Source organism: Erpetoichthys calabaricus, chromosome 10 (assembly GCF_900747795.2).
Source record: "Erpetoichthys calabaricus chromosome 10, fErpCal1.3, whole genome shotgun sequence".
Classification (NCBI taxonomy): Eukaryota; Metazoa; Chordata; class Cladistia; order Polypteriformes; family Polypteridae; genus Erpetoichthys; species Erpetoichthys calabaricus.
Genome location: NC_041403.2, coordinates 143,995,855 through 144,012,706, shown reverse-complemented (window position 1 = coordinate 144,012,706; position 16,852 = coordinate 143,995,855). Strand labels below are relative to the sequence as shown.

The 16,852-nt window shown below is 40.2% G+C and overlaps 1 protein-coding gene across 2 annotated transcripts in view; it reads left to right on the top strand.

The window, feature by feature from the left end:
* Positions 1-16,852, top strand: part of chd6 (chromodomain helicase DNA binding protein 6) — a 254,759-nt gene that overhangs the window by 123,982 nt on the left and 113,925 nt on the right. For both annotated transcript variants that reach the window (XM_028812022.2, XM_028812021.2), the window contains exons 10-12: positions 7,330-7,416; positions 11,394-11,528; positions 11,633-11,754. In XM_028812022.2, the coding sequence (XP_028667855.1) occupies positions 7,330-7,416; positions 11,394-11,528; positions 11,633-11,754 (344 nt within the window). The remainder of the gene's footprint in view (positions 1-7,329; positions 7,417-11,393; positions 11,529-11,632; positions 11,755-16,852) is intronic.

The window sequence follows — 16,852 nt, the reverse complement described above, 5'->3', positions numbered from 1 at the left end:
GGAAATGTCAGTGCTCATGTAGGGAATAATACAGGTACCTGGAGGAGTGTGGTTGGAAGAATGACATGCCTGACCTGAACCTGACTATCCATCCATCCATCCATTGTCTCCCGCTTATCCGAGGTCGGGTCGCGGGGGCAGCAGCTTGAGCAGAGATGCCCAGACTTCCCTCTCCCCGGCCACTTCTTCTAGCTCTTCCGGGAGAATCCCAAGGCGTTCCCAGGCCAGTCGAGAGACATAGTCCCTCCAGCGTGTCCTGGGTCTTCCCCGGGGCCTCCTCCCGGTTGGACGTGCCTGGAACACCTCACCAGGGAGGCGTCCAGGAGGCATCCTGATCAGATGCCCGAGCCACCTCATCTGACTCCTCTCGATGCGGAGAAGCAGCGGCTCTACTCTGAGCCCCTCCCGGATGACTGAGCTTCTCACCCTATCTTTAAGGGAAAGCCCAGACACCCTGCGGAGGAAACTCATTTCAGCCACTTGTATTCGCGATCTCGTTCTTTCGGTCACTACCCATAGCCCATGACCATAGGTGAGGGTAGGAACATAGATCGACTGGTAAATTGAGAGCTTCGCCTTGCGGCTCAGCTCCTTTTTCACCACGACAGACCGATGCAACGCCCGCATTACTGCGGATGCCACACCGATCCGCCTGTCGATCTCACGCTCCATTCTTCCCTCACTCGTGAACAAAACCCCGAGATACTTGAACTCCTCCACTTGGGGCAGGATCTCGCTACCAACCCTGAGAGGGCACTCCACCCTTTTCCGGTTGAGGACCATGGTCTCGGATTTGGAGATGCTGATTCTCATCCCAGCCGCTTCACACTCGGCTGCGAACCAATCCAGAGAGAGCTGAAGATCACGGCCTAATGAAGCAAACAGGACAACATCATCTGCAAAAAGCAGTGACCCAATCCTGAGCCCACCAAACCGGACCCCCTCAACACCCTGGCTGCGCCTAGAAATTCTGTCCATAAAAGTTATGAACAGAATCGGTGACAAAGGGCAGCCCTGGCGGAGTCCAACTCTCACTGGAAACGGGTTCGACTTACTGCCGGCAATGCGGACCAAGCTCTGGCACTGATCGTACAGGGACTGAACAGCCCTTATCAGGGGGGCCGGTACCCCATACTCTCGGAGTACCCCCCACAGGATTCCCCGAGGGACACGGTCGAATGCCTTTTCTAAGTCCACAAAACACATGTAGACTGGTTGGGCAAACTCCCATGCACCCTCCAGGACCCTGCTAAGGGTATAGAGTTGGTCCACTGTTCCGCGACCAGGACGAAAACCACACTGTTCCTCCTGAATCCGAGGCTCGACTATCCGACAGACCCTCCTCTCCAGGACCCCTGAATAGACTTTTCCAGGGAGGCTGAGGAGTGTGATCCCTCTGTAGTTGGAACACACCCTCCGATCCCCCTTCTTAAAGAGGGGGACCACCACCCCGGTCTGCCAATCCAGAGGCACTGTCCCTGATGTCCATGCGATGTTGCAGAGGCGTGTCAGCCAAGACAGTCCTACAACATCCAGAGCCTTGAGGAACTCCGGGCGTATCTCATCCACCCCCGGGGCCCTGCCACCAAGGAGTTTTTTGACCACCTCGGTGACCTCAGTCCCAGAGATGGGGGAGCCCACCTCTGAGTCCCCAGGCTCTGCTTCCTCATTGGAAGGCATGTTAATGGGATTGAGGAGGTCTTCGAAGTATTCCCCCCATCGACCCACAACGTCCCGAGTCGAGGTCAGCAGCGCACCATCCCCACCATATACAGTGTTGACACTGCACTGCTTCCCCTTCCTGAGACGCCGGATGGTGGACCAGAATCTCCTCGAAGCCGTCCGAAAGTCATTCTCCATGGCCTCCCCAAACTCCTCCCACGCCCGAGTTTTTGCCTCAGCAACCACCAAAGCCGCATTCCGCTTGGCCTGCCGGTACCTATCAGCTGCCTCCGGGGTCCCACAGGACAAAAGGGTCCTGTAGGACTCCTTCTTCAGCTTGACGGCATCCTTCACCGCCGGTGTCCACCAGCGGGTTCGGGGATTGCCGCCACGACAGGCACCGACCACCTTACGGCCACAGCTCCGGTCAGCTGCCTCAACAATAGAGGCACGGAACATGGCCCATTCGGACTCAATGTCCCCCACCTCCCTCGGGATGTGGTCGAAGTTCTGCCGGAGGTGGGAGTTGAAGCTACTTCTGACAGGGGGCTCTGCCAGACGTTCCCAGCAGACCCTCACAACACGTTTGGGCCTACCACGCCTGACCGGCATCCTCCCCCACCATCGAAGCCAACTCACCACCAGGTGGTGATCAGTTGACAGCTCCGCCCCTCCCTTCACCCGAGTGTCCAAGACATGTGGCCGCAAGTCCGACGACACGACCACAAAGTCGATCATCGAACTGAGGCCTAGGGTGTCCTGGTGCCAAGTGCACATATGAACACCCCTATGCTTGAACATGGTGTTCGTTATGGACAATCCGTGACGAGCACAGAAGTCCAATAACAAAACACCGCTCGGGTTCAGATCAGGGGGGCCATTCCTCCCAATCACGCCCTTCCAGGTCTCACTGTCATTGCCCACGTGAGCATTGAAGTCTCCCAGCAGAACGAGGGAGTCCCCAGAAGGTATGCCCTCTAGCACCCCCTCCAGGGACTCCAAAAAGGGTGGGTACTCCGAACTGCTGTTCGGTGCATACGCACAAACAACAGTTAGGACCCGTCCCCCCACCCGAAGGCGAAGGGAGGCTACCCTCTCGTCCACCGGGGTAAACCCCAATGTACAGGCTCCAAGTTGGGGGGCAATAAGTATGCCCACACCTGTTCGGCGCCTCTCACCGGGGGCAACTCCAGAGTGGTAGAGAGTCCAGCCCCTCTCAAGGAGATTGGTTCCAGAGTCCAAGCTGTGCGTCGAGGTGAGCCCGACTATATCTAGCCGGAACCTCTCAACTTCGCGCACTAGCTCAGGCTCCTTCCCCTTCAGAGAGGTGACATTCCACGTCCCAAGAGCCAGTTTCTGTAGCCGAGGATCGGACCGCCAAGGTCCCTGCCTTCGGCCACCACCCAACTCACACTGCACCCGACCTCCTTGGCCCCTCCCATAGGTGGTGAGCCCATGGGAAGGGGGACCCACGTTGCCTCTTCGGGCTGTGCCCGGCCGAGCCCCATGGGTGCAGGCCCGGCCACCAGGCGCTCGCCATCGAGCCCCACCTCCAGGCCTGGCTCCAGAGTGGGGCCCCGGTGACCCGCGTCCGGGCAAGGGAAAACGCCGTCCAAAATGGTTTTTCTTCATAGGAGGTTTGAACCTGACTAATGAATTGGTACTTCAGTTCTGTACTAGTCATGGATTACATAGTGAACACCTCGTTCAAACCCAAGAATGCTCATATCTGGTACCATGGTCCATGAGTCAGTAATAGCTGTGCAGATCTAAGGCCATATGTTGTGGACAATTAAGTAAAGTGAGGTGCTGAACAGGCTCAGATAAATAGTGTTCATTGAACTGACCTGAAAATCTTGAATAAGTAGTGATGTATACATGGGAGTGACTACATAATATTTCTGTTCAAAAATTATTTAAAATATGATTCTAAAGCCAATATAATAATGAAAATTATATCAGAAACACACAACTCATTTTCCATTGTCATTACTGAAAATGGAAACTAGCTTTTGCTTGCTGTGATGAATACTTAATGATCCTAGCATAAAGCCTCAGTAAATCAGGGATCGTGGGCTCAAGAGAGCGCCCAGAATAGGACCAGGTGTTGTGAAGAATTTATAAATCAGATGTTAATAGTAGTTGATCCAAAAGCACAGCAAGTGGTGTAGAAAAATATGTTTAAGAAGTAGAATTCTGTACATTTTACTAATGGCAATACAAGCTAAATACTCTGAAATACTAACAGGCTTAACCTAGATGTGACGAGTCTTCAGATTATTTTGTGGATTGATTTTTTTTTTCTTTTTTATATGACCACTAAACAGCAGATATAATGTTGTTTGCATTTGAATGATTATTTTTTTGGAGATAATGGCATATCTGAAGTGCAAGTGGCAGAGAACTAAAGGTGATGCAAAGAAAATTTACGTGAGAGGTTAGAGCATCAAAAGGTGGCATCTATAAAGTTCAGGGGAGCAGTAAGTCAGTTTACATGTGAAATGGAAGAAGAACTCTCGTACATTAGAATTAATTTTCCATCCCTGAGTTGGCATAGTGGAATGTTGAGATTAGAAAAATTAATCTACCCTTATTTTTATGTTAAGTATTTTTCTTTATTTGTTATCAATATAAGTATGCATTCAGTGATCTCATCTTGACACTTGACAGCATACAACCTATGAGAATTTCTTGCAACTTTACAACCTATTCATGTAATGCATAGTTGTAGTCCTCTTTGTAGTTAGGAGAACGGCTATTATCTGACATAACCTTCTTTCTAACCTGTTCGTAATAAAGTTCAGCTACAGATGTCTGCTACAAACCAATAATTTTACTGCTAGTTTTTACAATGTTGTTAACTACTAAAATATGCGGGTAATAGACCTGTTGAAAATATAGTAAAAAAAAAAATAAAAATATTGCACAAACTCAAATAGCTCACACATTAGTAAATCTGACTGGTATGTGGGTGTAATGTTTCTAAACAGAGACTTGCTTTTTATAGCTGCCATCTTTATTTCTCCAGCAAAAAAAAAAAAATAGAAATTCTTGGAAAGAGAATGTAGTGTTGGAAAAACTTCCATGTTTTGTATTAGTAAAATATTGTAGTCACTTACTGATTTACTTCCATCCATCATACAGTTCTGGAACTTTTTGTATTTTGTATATTTTTGCTGAATGAACTCAGGGGTCTAGTACTCTTTTATTACTTGGAAAAAGCCAAAAATTGGAAACAATGCTTACTTAGTACAACTGCCAGTGAGTAGTATCTGTGTATCCATAGTTTGACTTTAATCACTGTTTCTTTCATTTCTTTGTTTTTTGCTTCATTCAGGTAATTATTACTTGCAGCGCTTAAGAACAATGAAAGTAATAGCTTCTCAGTCCTCATTTTTAATTGTCAAAAGTGTGAATTGTATACTTTATAGGTGGTACTAAGGTGTCAGAGAATAATTACCAGAACATTGTGTTAGACAGAAGCATGAGTGCTCTCCCCAACCTCCCTACCACACACTTGCCTTTAGAACAAATTGTCTTAGTATCCACTACAGTAAAGCAACTTGAATTATTACGAGTTATATATAAAATATGCCAGGATTTCAAAAGTTGTGCAGGAAAGCTGTATTCTGTTATAAATGAGATTGACTGATTAATCAAAGTCTGCCTCAAACTATGGGAAACTGAATGGCTATGGAATGAGTCAGTTGAAGTAAAAAACACTTGGCTGTAAAGTTATCTAATAAGAAAATCTTAGTAAAGGTAAGCACACCAACAACGTGAATGTGTACTAGCAAGAGTCACCAATGCTATACTGAAATTTGTTAGCGGTTGCTTTAAACTTGGGTTGAAAGAAGCAGGTCCGTAGAGCAGAATATGCATAACATGCCAATTGTAGGGAGTCAAAGGAATAGAACTGAATTAACATAAATCGGCAAGTTCACTTAATCTATACAGATAAAAGGCAAAGCCCTCACTCACTGACTCAGTCATCACTAATTCTCCAACTTCCCGTGTAGGTAGAAGGCTGAAATTTGGCAGGCTCACTCCTTACAGCTTACTTACAAAAGTTAAGCAGGTTTCATTTCGAAATTCTACGTGTAACGGTCATAACTGAATCCTACTTACGTACATATATACATCCATAGCCTGCAGCTCGGTCGCCGTGTGAGGTGGGGTTGCGTCCTGCGTCCCCCGGCCTCCCACGTAGTTGGCTGCCTGCCTGTATTGCGTCCCCCATCCCCACACCTCCCACGTAGTTGGCTGCCTGCCTATTTTGCACGTTTGGAGAACCGCCAATGCCTCTTAAACATCTTAGATTCACAGGTGACGATTTGAGTAGTGGACACTTTGATGTTTATGAATGTTTCAACTCTCAAAAGCTCGATGCGAAGTTATCGATAAAACCGGTTGTATGCTTACAACTCTTGACAGATGCCGAATGTCACTTCAACACAACAAGTCCTGCAAATACTAACGTAATTGAAACAAACCATGAAACTCAAACCGATTATGACAGCAGCAATCCAAGCTGTGAGAAAACAGTAAAAAGGAGGCGTGTCAGACGTCATGGTACATTTTCTGATGCAGCTAGACGGAAACAACTTTGTGACGCTGCCGCCAAATACTCGCAGAAAAATCCACAAGTTAATAGACACGCTGTCGCTAAATACTCGCAGGCAAATCCACAAGTTCATAGAGACACTGTCGCTAAATACTTGCAGGCAAATCCACAAGTTAATAGAGCTTCGGTTTCTAGGTACGATCCCAATAATAAAAAGCGGCTCATACGAAAACAACAGGTTTGGCTAAAAAAAGCCGATTGTGGATTTGCGTACAGCCACAGAAACTTTGTAACGGCACGAGACTTCAGGTCACATGTCTGCATAAGAACCTAATTGAGGCAACTATTTTTACTGGCAGTGGCTCAGGGGAGAGAGTTTTTATTCCTCGTATCCCCGTTATACCCTCTGATCTCCTATTTCAATTCAAACGCCTCCAATTTCCAGTAAGGCTCTGCTTCGCAATGACAATTAATAAGTCTCAGGGACAAACCCTACAAAAGGTTGCCATTGATTTGAGGCAAGATTGCTTTTCACATGGCCAACTGTACGTTGCATGCTCAAGAGTAAGCTCAGCACACAGCTTGGTCATATTACAACCGGAGGGCCGAACTGACAATGTGGTGTACAAAGAGACCCTTAGCAAATAATTATTTGTATATTTTCTCTCATTTTAAAAATGTTTACTTCTTAACAATTTTAAGGCAGTACTTCGCCGCTGCGAAGCGCGGGTATTTTGCTAGTAAGAAGCATAAAGTACATATTGTAAGATGGATTCCTGAAATTCTCTTCTCTTCATTATGAGCTACTTTAACAAGTTAGAAACTCTTCAAATTAGAGTTTTTTATTTTATTTTATTTTTAACCTTTCTTTAAAGATAATTATTAAAACTGGAATATTGATTTGCAGTAAATAAAGAAGTAACCATTTGTAAGAACTACATTTTTCAAAAGTAAATAATTGATTACCTTAAAAAGATAAAACTCACAGTCAGTGGAGCTTGTAAGTAGTGTATACTTCAGCATTTTCCATAAAATCCATTTGCAGTGCTATTTGATGATTGTGCCTTAAATGATAATAATAATGTTAATTGTGTTACTGGCAGCCGGATGAAGATCTGTTTAATCCTGACTACATTGAAGTGGACCGGGTTTTAGAAGTAGCCCACACAAAGGACACAGAGACTGGTGAGGTATGTGTGTACATTTGGTCTTGCATATTAAGAAGTGATCAAAGTTTTCATTTTTGATCATCTCTTTTTAGTTATAACCTTTACCTTGTTACCACACCAATGCCACAAACTGTTTTTCATTAATTATATGTAATATACAGAGTCATTGAAAAATTTTTAAAGTCGGTACGTATTTTCCACCATTTTGTAGTCAAGCAAAAGTACCTAATCCCAAACATTAAAATATTCCACTGCCTTTTCCATGCTTCCATTGTGGTCATGTATGTCCTCTGACTGCTTGAGAATGTTTCAGAGCTTGCATGCATTTCTTGAATGTCAGAGTGGAAACTTTGAGGTAACATTTTAAGTGATGGTTTAAATGGGGCATTTTTCCAATGGATGACTACCGTATTTACTTGTGTGCCACACGCCCTCGTGTAAGACGCATACCCTAATTTTTACAAAGAAAATCATGAAAAAAATTTTCCCTGTGTCCAACGCGTGTTGTGATTGTATAGGAAGAGTTTAGGGCACGTTTTCCATGAAATGCCCTTCTGTTTTTGTTGCATGACGAAAGAGCGAGAGAGGGAGAGAGCGCGCGTGAGCGAACGAGCAAGAGAGAGAGAGAGAGCCCAAGCAGAAGAAGTAAACATTACAGAAAAAAATTTCCTCATGTATGACGCGCCCCTGATTTTCTAATGCTAATTTTCGGGGGAAAAATGTGCGTGTGGTACATGGGTAAATACGGTAAGTGTAAAAATACACTTAAAACACTTATGAAATGCACCTGTCATTAACAAAGTACAAATAAAAATTGAGTACTTGCTAATAAACAACTTTTTAAATAATTTAATAAAATGAATTAAGTAATTGGAATATAGATGTTGGTAATCTTAGTGCACTCTAATGTGATGAACTTCTTTCTGTCTTCCCTCATTCTTGCTGCTGGCATTAAACATTTGAGAAAAATTCATGTTTAGTCTCAGATCTTGAGATTGCATATGCAACATTTTAAACCTTTAGCCAGGCAATTCAGAGAAGTCAGTGTTTTCCTCAAAACCTTACTCACCCAAGATCATTAAATTGTAAAATGGTAAAATATATCCTGCTTTTTTTAATTGATTGTAAAATGTATTGTTGTTTGTCTAAAATTACTCTTGACTTTTTCATACCTCACTGTATGACTGCTCAGTGTTATTGGATACAGTGCCTAGGAAATGTTTCACTGAGGTTAATTTTATTTTTCATGGAGCATTTCCACAAAATAGGTTATTTTATCTTGCAGCATTTGCAATTGCCTAGTCCTTCCACAGCCATGCAAATCAACCACAAAATGACAAAACACTTCACCATTAACATCAAAGTAGTACATAAGTTGACTTTTAATACTGATATTAAGGCAGTGCATCATTTTTATCAGAAATGCAACATGGACGAGTTTCTCATGTATTATGGAGTTACTGGTCCTTCAGTTGTGTGTGTGACTTTGTTTAGATAAAATATCCAAAAACTGGATGACTTTAATTCCAAAAGGGTAGTGCAAAGTTATTACTAATTTAGTGATCTGTGTCAAGCTGCACTTTATCTGTTCTTATTCCTGACTCATTATTGTAAGAATATTTTAATACTGTGCAGTTCCTGAAACCTCTTATTTTGCCCCTGTATCACTTTGTAAGAAGAATTTTCTTTATAGTCAGTCAGTCATCATAGGGTGATGCACCAACATAGGGTGCAAGGCAGGAACAAATCCCAGGGCATGGCGCCAGCCCACCGCAGGGCACAAACACACACCCACACACCAAGCACACACTAGGGACAATTTAGGATCACAAATGCATAGTTTCCCATCTAAATGAAGAATCTTGTTCTTAATCTTCAATTGTGTTTTGTCTTACAGCTGAAGAAATTATTTTCATATAATATTCCTAGCACAGATTTAATACTTTTACATGTGTATAAGTTTAAGATAAATCCATTTGTAAATATAAATATAGGAAAATTAATTATCTCCATTTAAAATATTAATTGCAGTGATGTTTTAATTATTGATTATATTTATTGCTCACTTCAGTAATAATAATAATTTTAGGTTTGACTTGTAAAGTTCATAACACATGATTGACACCAGTCCTATAACAAAAGAAATTAGATTTCCTTGTTAATATCTTGCAATAGTCAGGGTGTATTCCTATTACATAGCATTTCAGTAACATTTTAATAACATGCATGACATAACATAATGACAAAATTTTGATAGGAGGCAATTACACATTTTTCTCTGCTGTTGGGCACGTGTTGTTAAGGCAAATGATGGTTGTTATGGGCATGTCCTTGGAGGTTGTAACCTAAGTACTGTGACAATGGATAAAAAAATCTTCCGGAGAAATCTTTTTCTAGCCGAGCTGTGGAGAAAATAAAATGTAGTGCTTGCTAAGACTCTTGATGCATCTTTTTGTTTGTGTATTGACCTTTTGCTTATGTCCTTGACTTTGTATCCTGCTCTTTGTTTTGTCGTTGATGCACTTTTTTTTTTGGATCTCCCAATTTTGATGTTTTGATTTATTCTGGTCAGTCCAGACATAACAAGCTTGACATAAACATCAGACAAAAGAGTGCCATACAGAGTCACTGTATTACTGAATAACTTGCTTTAAATAATTTTTCAAAACAAGCATGCCTCAAAATGACCAATATATTTGATATGCCTATGCCAAATAGGATGGTGAAGTTTGTTAGAGCCAAAGCAACATACAGTAATCCCTCCTCCATCGCGGGGGTTGCGTTCCAGAGCCACCCGCGAAATAAGAAAATCCACGAAGTAGAAACCATATGTTTATATGGTTATTTTTATATTGTCATGCTTGGGTCACAGATTTGCGCAGAAACACAGGAGGTTGTAGAGAGACAGGAACGTTATTCAAACACTGCAAACAAACATTTGTCTCTTTTTCAAAAGTTTAAACTGTGCTCCATGACAAGACAGAGATGACAGTTCTGTCTCACAATTAAAAGAATGCAAACATATCTTCCTCTTCAAAGGAGTGCGTGTCAGGAGCAGAGACTGTCATAAAGACATAGAAAGCAAACAAATCAATAGGGCTGTTTAGCTTTTAAGTATGCGAAGCACTGTGGCACAAAGCTGTTGAAGGCGGCAGCTCACACCCCCTCCGTCAGGAGCAGGGAGAGAGATAGAGAGAGACAGAGAAAAACAAACATGCAAAAATCAATACGTGCCCTTCGAGCTTTTAAGTATGCGAAGCACCGTGCAGCATGTCGCTTCACTAAGCAGCTGCACAGAAGGTAGCAACGTGAAGATAATCTTTCAGCATTTTTAGATGAGCGTCCGTATCGTCTAGGTGTGCTCACACCCCCTACGTCAGGATCAGAGAAAGCGCAAGAGAGAGAAAGAGAAAAGTAAGTTGGGTAGCTTCTCAGCCATCTGCCAATAGCGTCCCTTGTATGAAATCAACTGGGCAAACCAACTGAGGAAGCATGTACCAGAAATTAAAAGACCCATTGTCCTCATAAACCCGCGAACCAGCAAAACATCCGCGATATATATTTAAATATGCTTACATATAAAATCTGCGATAGAGTGAAGCCGCGAAAGGCGAAGTGCGATATAGTGAGGGATCACTGTATATGAAATAACGTAGAATACTGAATGAGGGAAATTTGTCATACACTGCATGAATGCCAGTCTCAACCACACATTTAGAAATAACATTGCTAGATTCAGGATAGGCTCAGGTAATATAATATTTAAAAATTTTCTGATATTGTTTGACTTGATCACAGGTATAAATAAATTCTTGCTGGCTTCTTATAAAGGCATACCATTCTTAAGAAGAGTACGGCTCAAAATAAATAAAATGTAAGAAGAAAAATCAATCAGATATCAAGTTTAAATTTTTGACAGTGTTAGTAATTTTGTATTTTACTCCTCTTTAAGATTTCCGTATGTAGCTGACTTTGTCTGTGCTTATTTTACATGTTAGGAAGTTACACATTATTTGGTGAAGTGGTGCTCCCTGTCCTATGAAGAAAGCACTTGGGAGCTGCAGGAAGATGTAGATCCAGGAAAGATTAAAGAATTTGAGGACATCAAAAAGATTCCAGAAAATAAGCATGCGGTAAGATGTAGATCTTTGTACAGTATATATATCTATATTTTTGTTGCTCCACAATTTAACTTCATTTTGATTTTTGTATTTCTTTCTTTTTGTGGGTTGTTCAGGATCGTCCAGCTTCAGATGCTTGGCAAAAGTTAGAAAAGTCACGAGATTATAAGAATGGGAATGAACTGCGAGAATATCAACTGGAAGGGATGAACTGGCTTTTGTTCAATTGGTATAATAGGTACTGAATTATGAGTTATTTGTGCCTAGCTAATTTATACGGTAGTACTTTTTTGTCATACTAGTATAGTATCAAGTATTGTGGTTTGCTTCTACATTACATTAGTATTTGACAAAAGTTAAAACTGAAGTATTTTTTCAGTTGGCAAATACATTTCACTCTGTTACACCTAATAAAAACATTTACCGTATATACTCGCGTTTAAGTTCTACCGCGAATAAGTCGGGACTTGATTTTACCATATAATTTCCAGTATTTTATAATGTTGGTCATATAAGTAGAATGTGGAAAACTCACGCTATTGGTCCAAGAGATTATAATATATTAACGGCCACCTGAGAGAGTAACCACAGAGCACACTGCCATTTTTTCTATGTATTGTGTATACGTGACCATACGGTAATACCCAACCTATTCCGAAGCGACGTTTGCACTGATTTGTGTGTTTTGTATCTCACACCCTCATACACCTTTATCGTAAGAGCATCCCTTATCTACGATGGAGTATTCGATTAGAACAAAATATGAAGCTGGTTTTAAATTAAGTTGTTGAAGTGGCGAAAGAAATTGGTAACTGCGCTGCTGTAACAAAATTCCATGCGTCTGAGAAACTGGTGCGAGATTGGAGGAAGCAGGAAGATGTAAAAAAAAATAAAATAAAAATTAACATGTCATATTTTTGAACAGGCATATAAGTCGGGGTCTGATTTTATGATCGATTGTTCAGGTTTCAAGACCCGATTTATACACGAATATATACAGTACTCACTTCTGTTAACTCAACAGTTATCATACTGTATATTTAATCCACAATACTGGTACATTTGTACTGTAAGCCTTAGTTATTTTTTTGTGAGATTAGCCTTTATGTTTGTGGTGGAATTGTCAAGCAATCACTTAGAGTACAATGTTTCATGTTGAAAAAAGAATGCAAGACATTGTTTTAATTTCTATGAATGTGCATTTAAAATTATTTCATTTATGTTTGGACATATTTCCCACATTTAGTATTTGTTAGTACATCATAAATATGCTGTTTGCACAATAAATTATTTACTAGACTTTCATTCAAAATCAAAACGTATTGAAAACTATTTAGTTTTCAAATATTGATGAAGGGAGTAGAATTTTTTTTTTTATTATTTAGTTATTTATTTACTTATTTATTTTTGCATTTCATATACATGAAAACCAGCAAATCAGGATGTGGTGCTTGTGTACACTTTGTGATGTTCACAAGGTTCTTCACTTTTATACAACAGTATATGTAAACCATATGTTTCTTATTATGCTTGTAGTACAGTGAAAGCCAAAATGAACTTAAACTTTTGACTAAATCTAAGCTTTTTGTGTCAGACTCTCAGTAGATAGATATTACTTCACAATGACAAATTCTGCTGTGCTATTCTGTATTTATTTTCAACAACATTTATTTCTGTAGCACATTTTCATACACCAATGTAGCTCAAAGTGCTTTACCAAATAACAAAAAGAAAGTTACGGGAAAAGAAAAACAAGATTATGCAATAATATTAAAGAATAAGTAGCAACAAATCAAGGTTAGATCAGATGTCGGGGAAGACAGGAAAAAAATGCCAAAAGTCTGCCCACTACCAGACATAAACGTTCACAAATCAAACCTGGAAGTTTTTCATGCTTCACATGGTAGGATTTGATTAAATTTGTCTTTTGAACAGCTTCATTGCATCATTCATTGAAGCAGATCACCACCACAGAAGAACCAGAAGGAAACAGCAGTAAATAGTGGGGATTAGTACAGATTGTGGATCCCTGAAGAATATGATCATTTTATACCCATACATTTTATTAAGAATACAACATAAAATATAAAACATAAAACATAAAATAGCTAAATTAAAGCAATGAGTTTTTAGCAGTTTTTAAAATGTTCAACAGTGTTAAGATTTACCATAGATAAATTATTCCAGATTTTAGTGGCATAACAGCAAATGGCTTCCTTACCACCACTTTTAAGCTTGGCTCTTGGAATTATAAGGAGAACTCCATTTGAACATCTAAGGTTACTATTTTTGGGCTGGGAATAGGCAGGCATTCCATAATATAGGACGGAGCAAGAGTACTTAAAGCTTTAATAAACCATTAGTTGTAATTTAAATTCAGATTTGAACAACACAGGTAACCAAAGTAATGATGCTAAAACTGGTGAGATATACATACATTTTCATTTTCTAGTTAAGATTCTGGCTGCTGCATTTTACACTAATTGCAAACAATTTAAATCTTTCTTAGGTAGTCCTGTTAGGAGTGCATTACAGTAAACGGGTTGACTAAAAACAAAAGTGTGAATGAAATTTTAAGTGTCTTCTAAAGTTAGTTATAAGAGGTTCAATTTTACTGTATTCCTCAAGTGAAAAAATACAGTCTTAGTAATCTGGTTAATGTCTTATTTAACCGCCTTAGCATTTCATTTTAGTCCAAAAAAACGTAAAAGACCTAATATTAGGTCATATTAGCTTATCTTGCGCTTTAAGATAATATGACCTAATGGAAACATGTTGGTCGAAGAGAGCAGCAGACCCAGAATAAATCCTTATTGTACATCATATACAGTATCGCCAAAGTACTATCACCACAACTAACAATTTTCTACCTGTTAAGTAAGACTGAAACCAATTTAAGACACTGCCACAGGGGCCCACCCTCTGTCTAATGCGATTTATAAGAATACTGTGGTCTATGGTGTCAAATGCTGCACTCAAATCTAAGACAACAAGAACAGATATGTGGCTTCTGTCCACATTAATTCACAAATCATTTACTGCTTAACCAGCGCAATTTCTATACCATGGTTAGTTCTAAAACCTGACTGAATTTTTTCTAGAATATGTTTATTCAAGTTATCATTAAGGTGATATTTTTTATGGCATGAAAAATGACATTTTTATTAGATCTTAGAAGTATACTAATGATAAAAATAGTAATGATGAATAAAAAATAATAAAATGAAATGAACAATAATACCAAAAATAATAATAACCGTAATAATGCTACTGATGATTCCAAAAACAGTATATAATCTCAAAATGAGTCCTTTATGTGGCAAATCTTAAAGCACGTTGGAAGACATAATCCAAAGTCACAGTTGGGACAATAATAGCGTGTTTCTTTTTGGATTTTCTTTCCAGATTTATCAGTTTTTGAACAGCACACTGCACAGGTATGAGTTGGATTCTTTGTTTTTCCTGTTGGAGGTATATAATCAATAAGGTGCTCTGAATTGATCTGCGATGTGCTGGGTCGACCTCATCCCTTTAAGGGGTAGTGTGGACAGTGCAGGTGCAGCAATTGTTCTACACACTGGCATGTAAAGTTTGCGTGAGATAGTTTTGCCAGCTTTATGTTTATATAACACAAATTCATTCCAAATGCACTGTTCTACCAGATGACTAAATATCATTTTGTAGTATTTCTTTTGTAGCCTCCGCATAACGGGATAGAAAGTCAATTCTTAATTCACATGATTTATGCTGTCCATTGTGCCATTGTAGTCGACTACAGCACAAGGCTTCTTAACCTGCTTGTTGCCTTTTGCCTGTAGAGTGACTGTAGCTGTATTATGTACAGTGCTAAGAAGACAGACATCTTTCTTATCCTTCCATTTCAAGCTACTAGCACACCTTGCTGTAACTTAACTCTGCCTAAGTCTTCTGGCATGCCACGCCACTAGGAAGCACTGTTCCATATGCGTCTTTTTTTGCAGCAAGATATCAAATAGGTCTGGCAAAGTATAAAAATTGTTCATGGTTACACAGTAACCTTGATCAGGCAGAGCCATCTGTCAAAGTCAGCACAGATGATGTATTAACACCGTACTGATTGTATTTTGGATCAAACATTGTCCCTTTCCCTGTGTACAAAACCGAATTCCAAATGTATCCCGTTTTAGATTCACAAAACTCGTAAAGCTTTATGCCAAGTCTTTCTCTTTTTTGACACGATGTACTGTATCCATGACAGTCTTCCCTCATAAGCAATGAGACTTTCATTGATGCTGACATCGTGGTCTGGAATGCATACGCTCTGAAGTTTTACTACATTTGCCTGGTATATCTCCCAACTTTTCTTCATTTTGGGTGCTGGATGGATATTCTCATCAAAGTCTTCATTGTTGATAAAGTGCAGATATTTCATAATTAGTGAAAACCTACACTCAGACATAATTTCTCCAAATAATGGCAGTACTGACAGCCCTTGTACAGCCCGAGTGATTCTCGGTTTTAACTCTTTTCCAAGACGCATCTGTACAGTTGCCTGAATGATACTCTGGACTACCGCTTTTAGCACGGTTTTCGCAGCCCGAGTAATGCTATATCTAACAATAAGGAAGCTACAGTTTAGGTCAGAGTCGATGATTACCCCTAAATTCTTTACCTTCACCTTAAGTTTTAAACCTAAGGGATCATGTTTATTTCTACTATCCTTGTTATAGTATATCCATGTTTGCCAATCACTAAGATTTCTATTTTTTCCTTATTTAGTTTGAGAAAGCTACTTCTCATCCAATCGGAACTACTGGTAAGACATTGGCTCAGAAAACCAAGGGAGTCAGAGTCATCAGGTGCAATACAGCTGTGTGTCATCTGCATAGCTGTGGTAGCTTATCTTGCGCTTTAAGATAATATGACCTAATGGAAACATGTTGGTCGAAGAGAGCAGCAGACCCAGAATAAATCCTTATTGTACATCATATACAGTATTGCCAAAGTACTATCACCACAACTAACAATTTTCTACCTGTTAAGTAAGACTGAAACCAATTTAAGACACTGCCACAGGGGCCCACCCTCTGTCTAATGCGATTTATAAGAGTACTGTGGTCTATGGTGTCAAATGCTGCACTCAAATCTAAGACAACAAGAACAGATATAAGGCTTCTGTCCACATTAATTCACAAATCATTTACTGCTTAACCAGCGCAATTTCTATGCCATGGTTAGTTCTAATACCTGACTGAATTTTTTTAGAATATGTTTATTCAAGTTATCATTAAGGTGCTAAATGACTGTCTTTCCTAGAATTTTAGTTAAGAAAGGCAAATTAGAAATTGGTCTGAAAT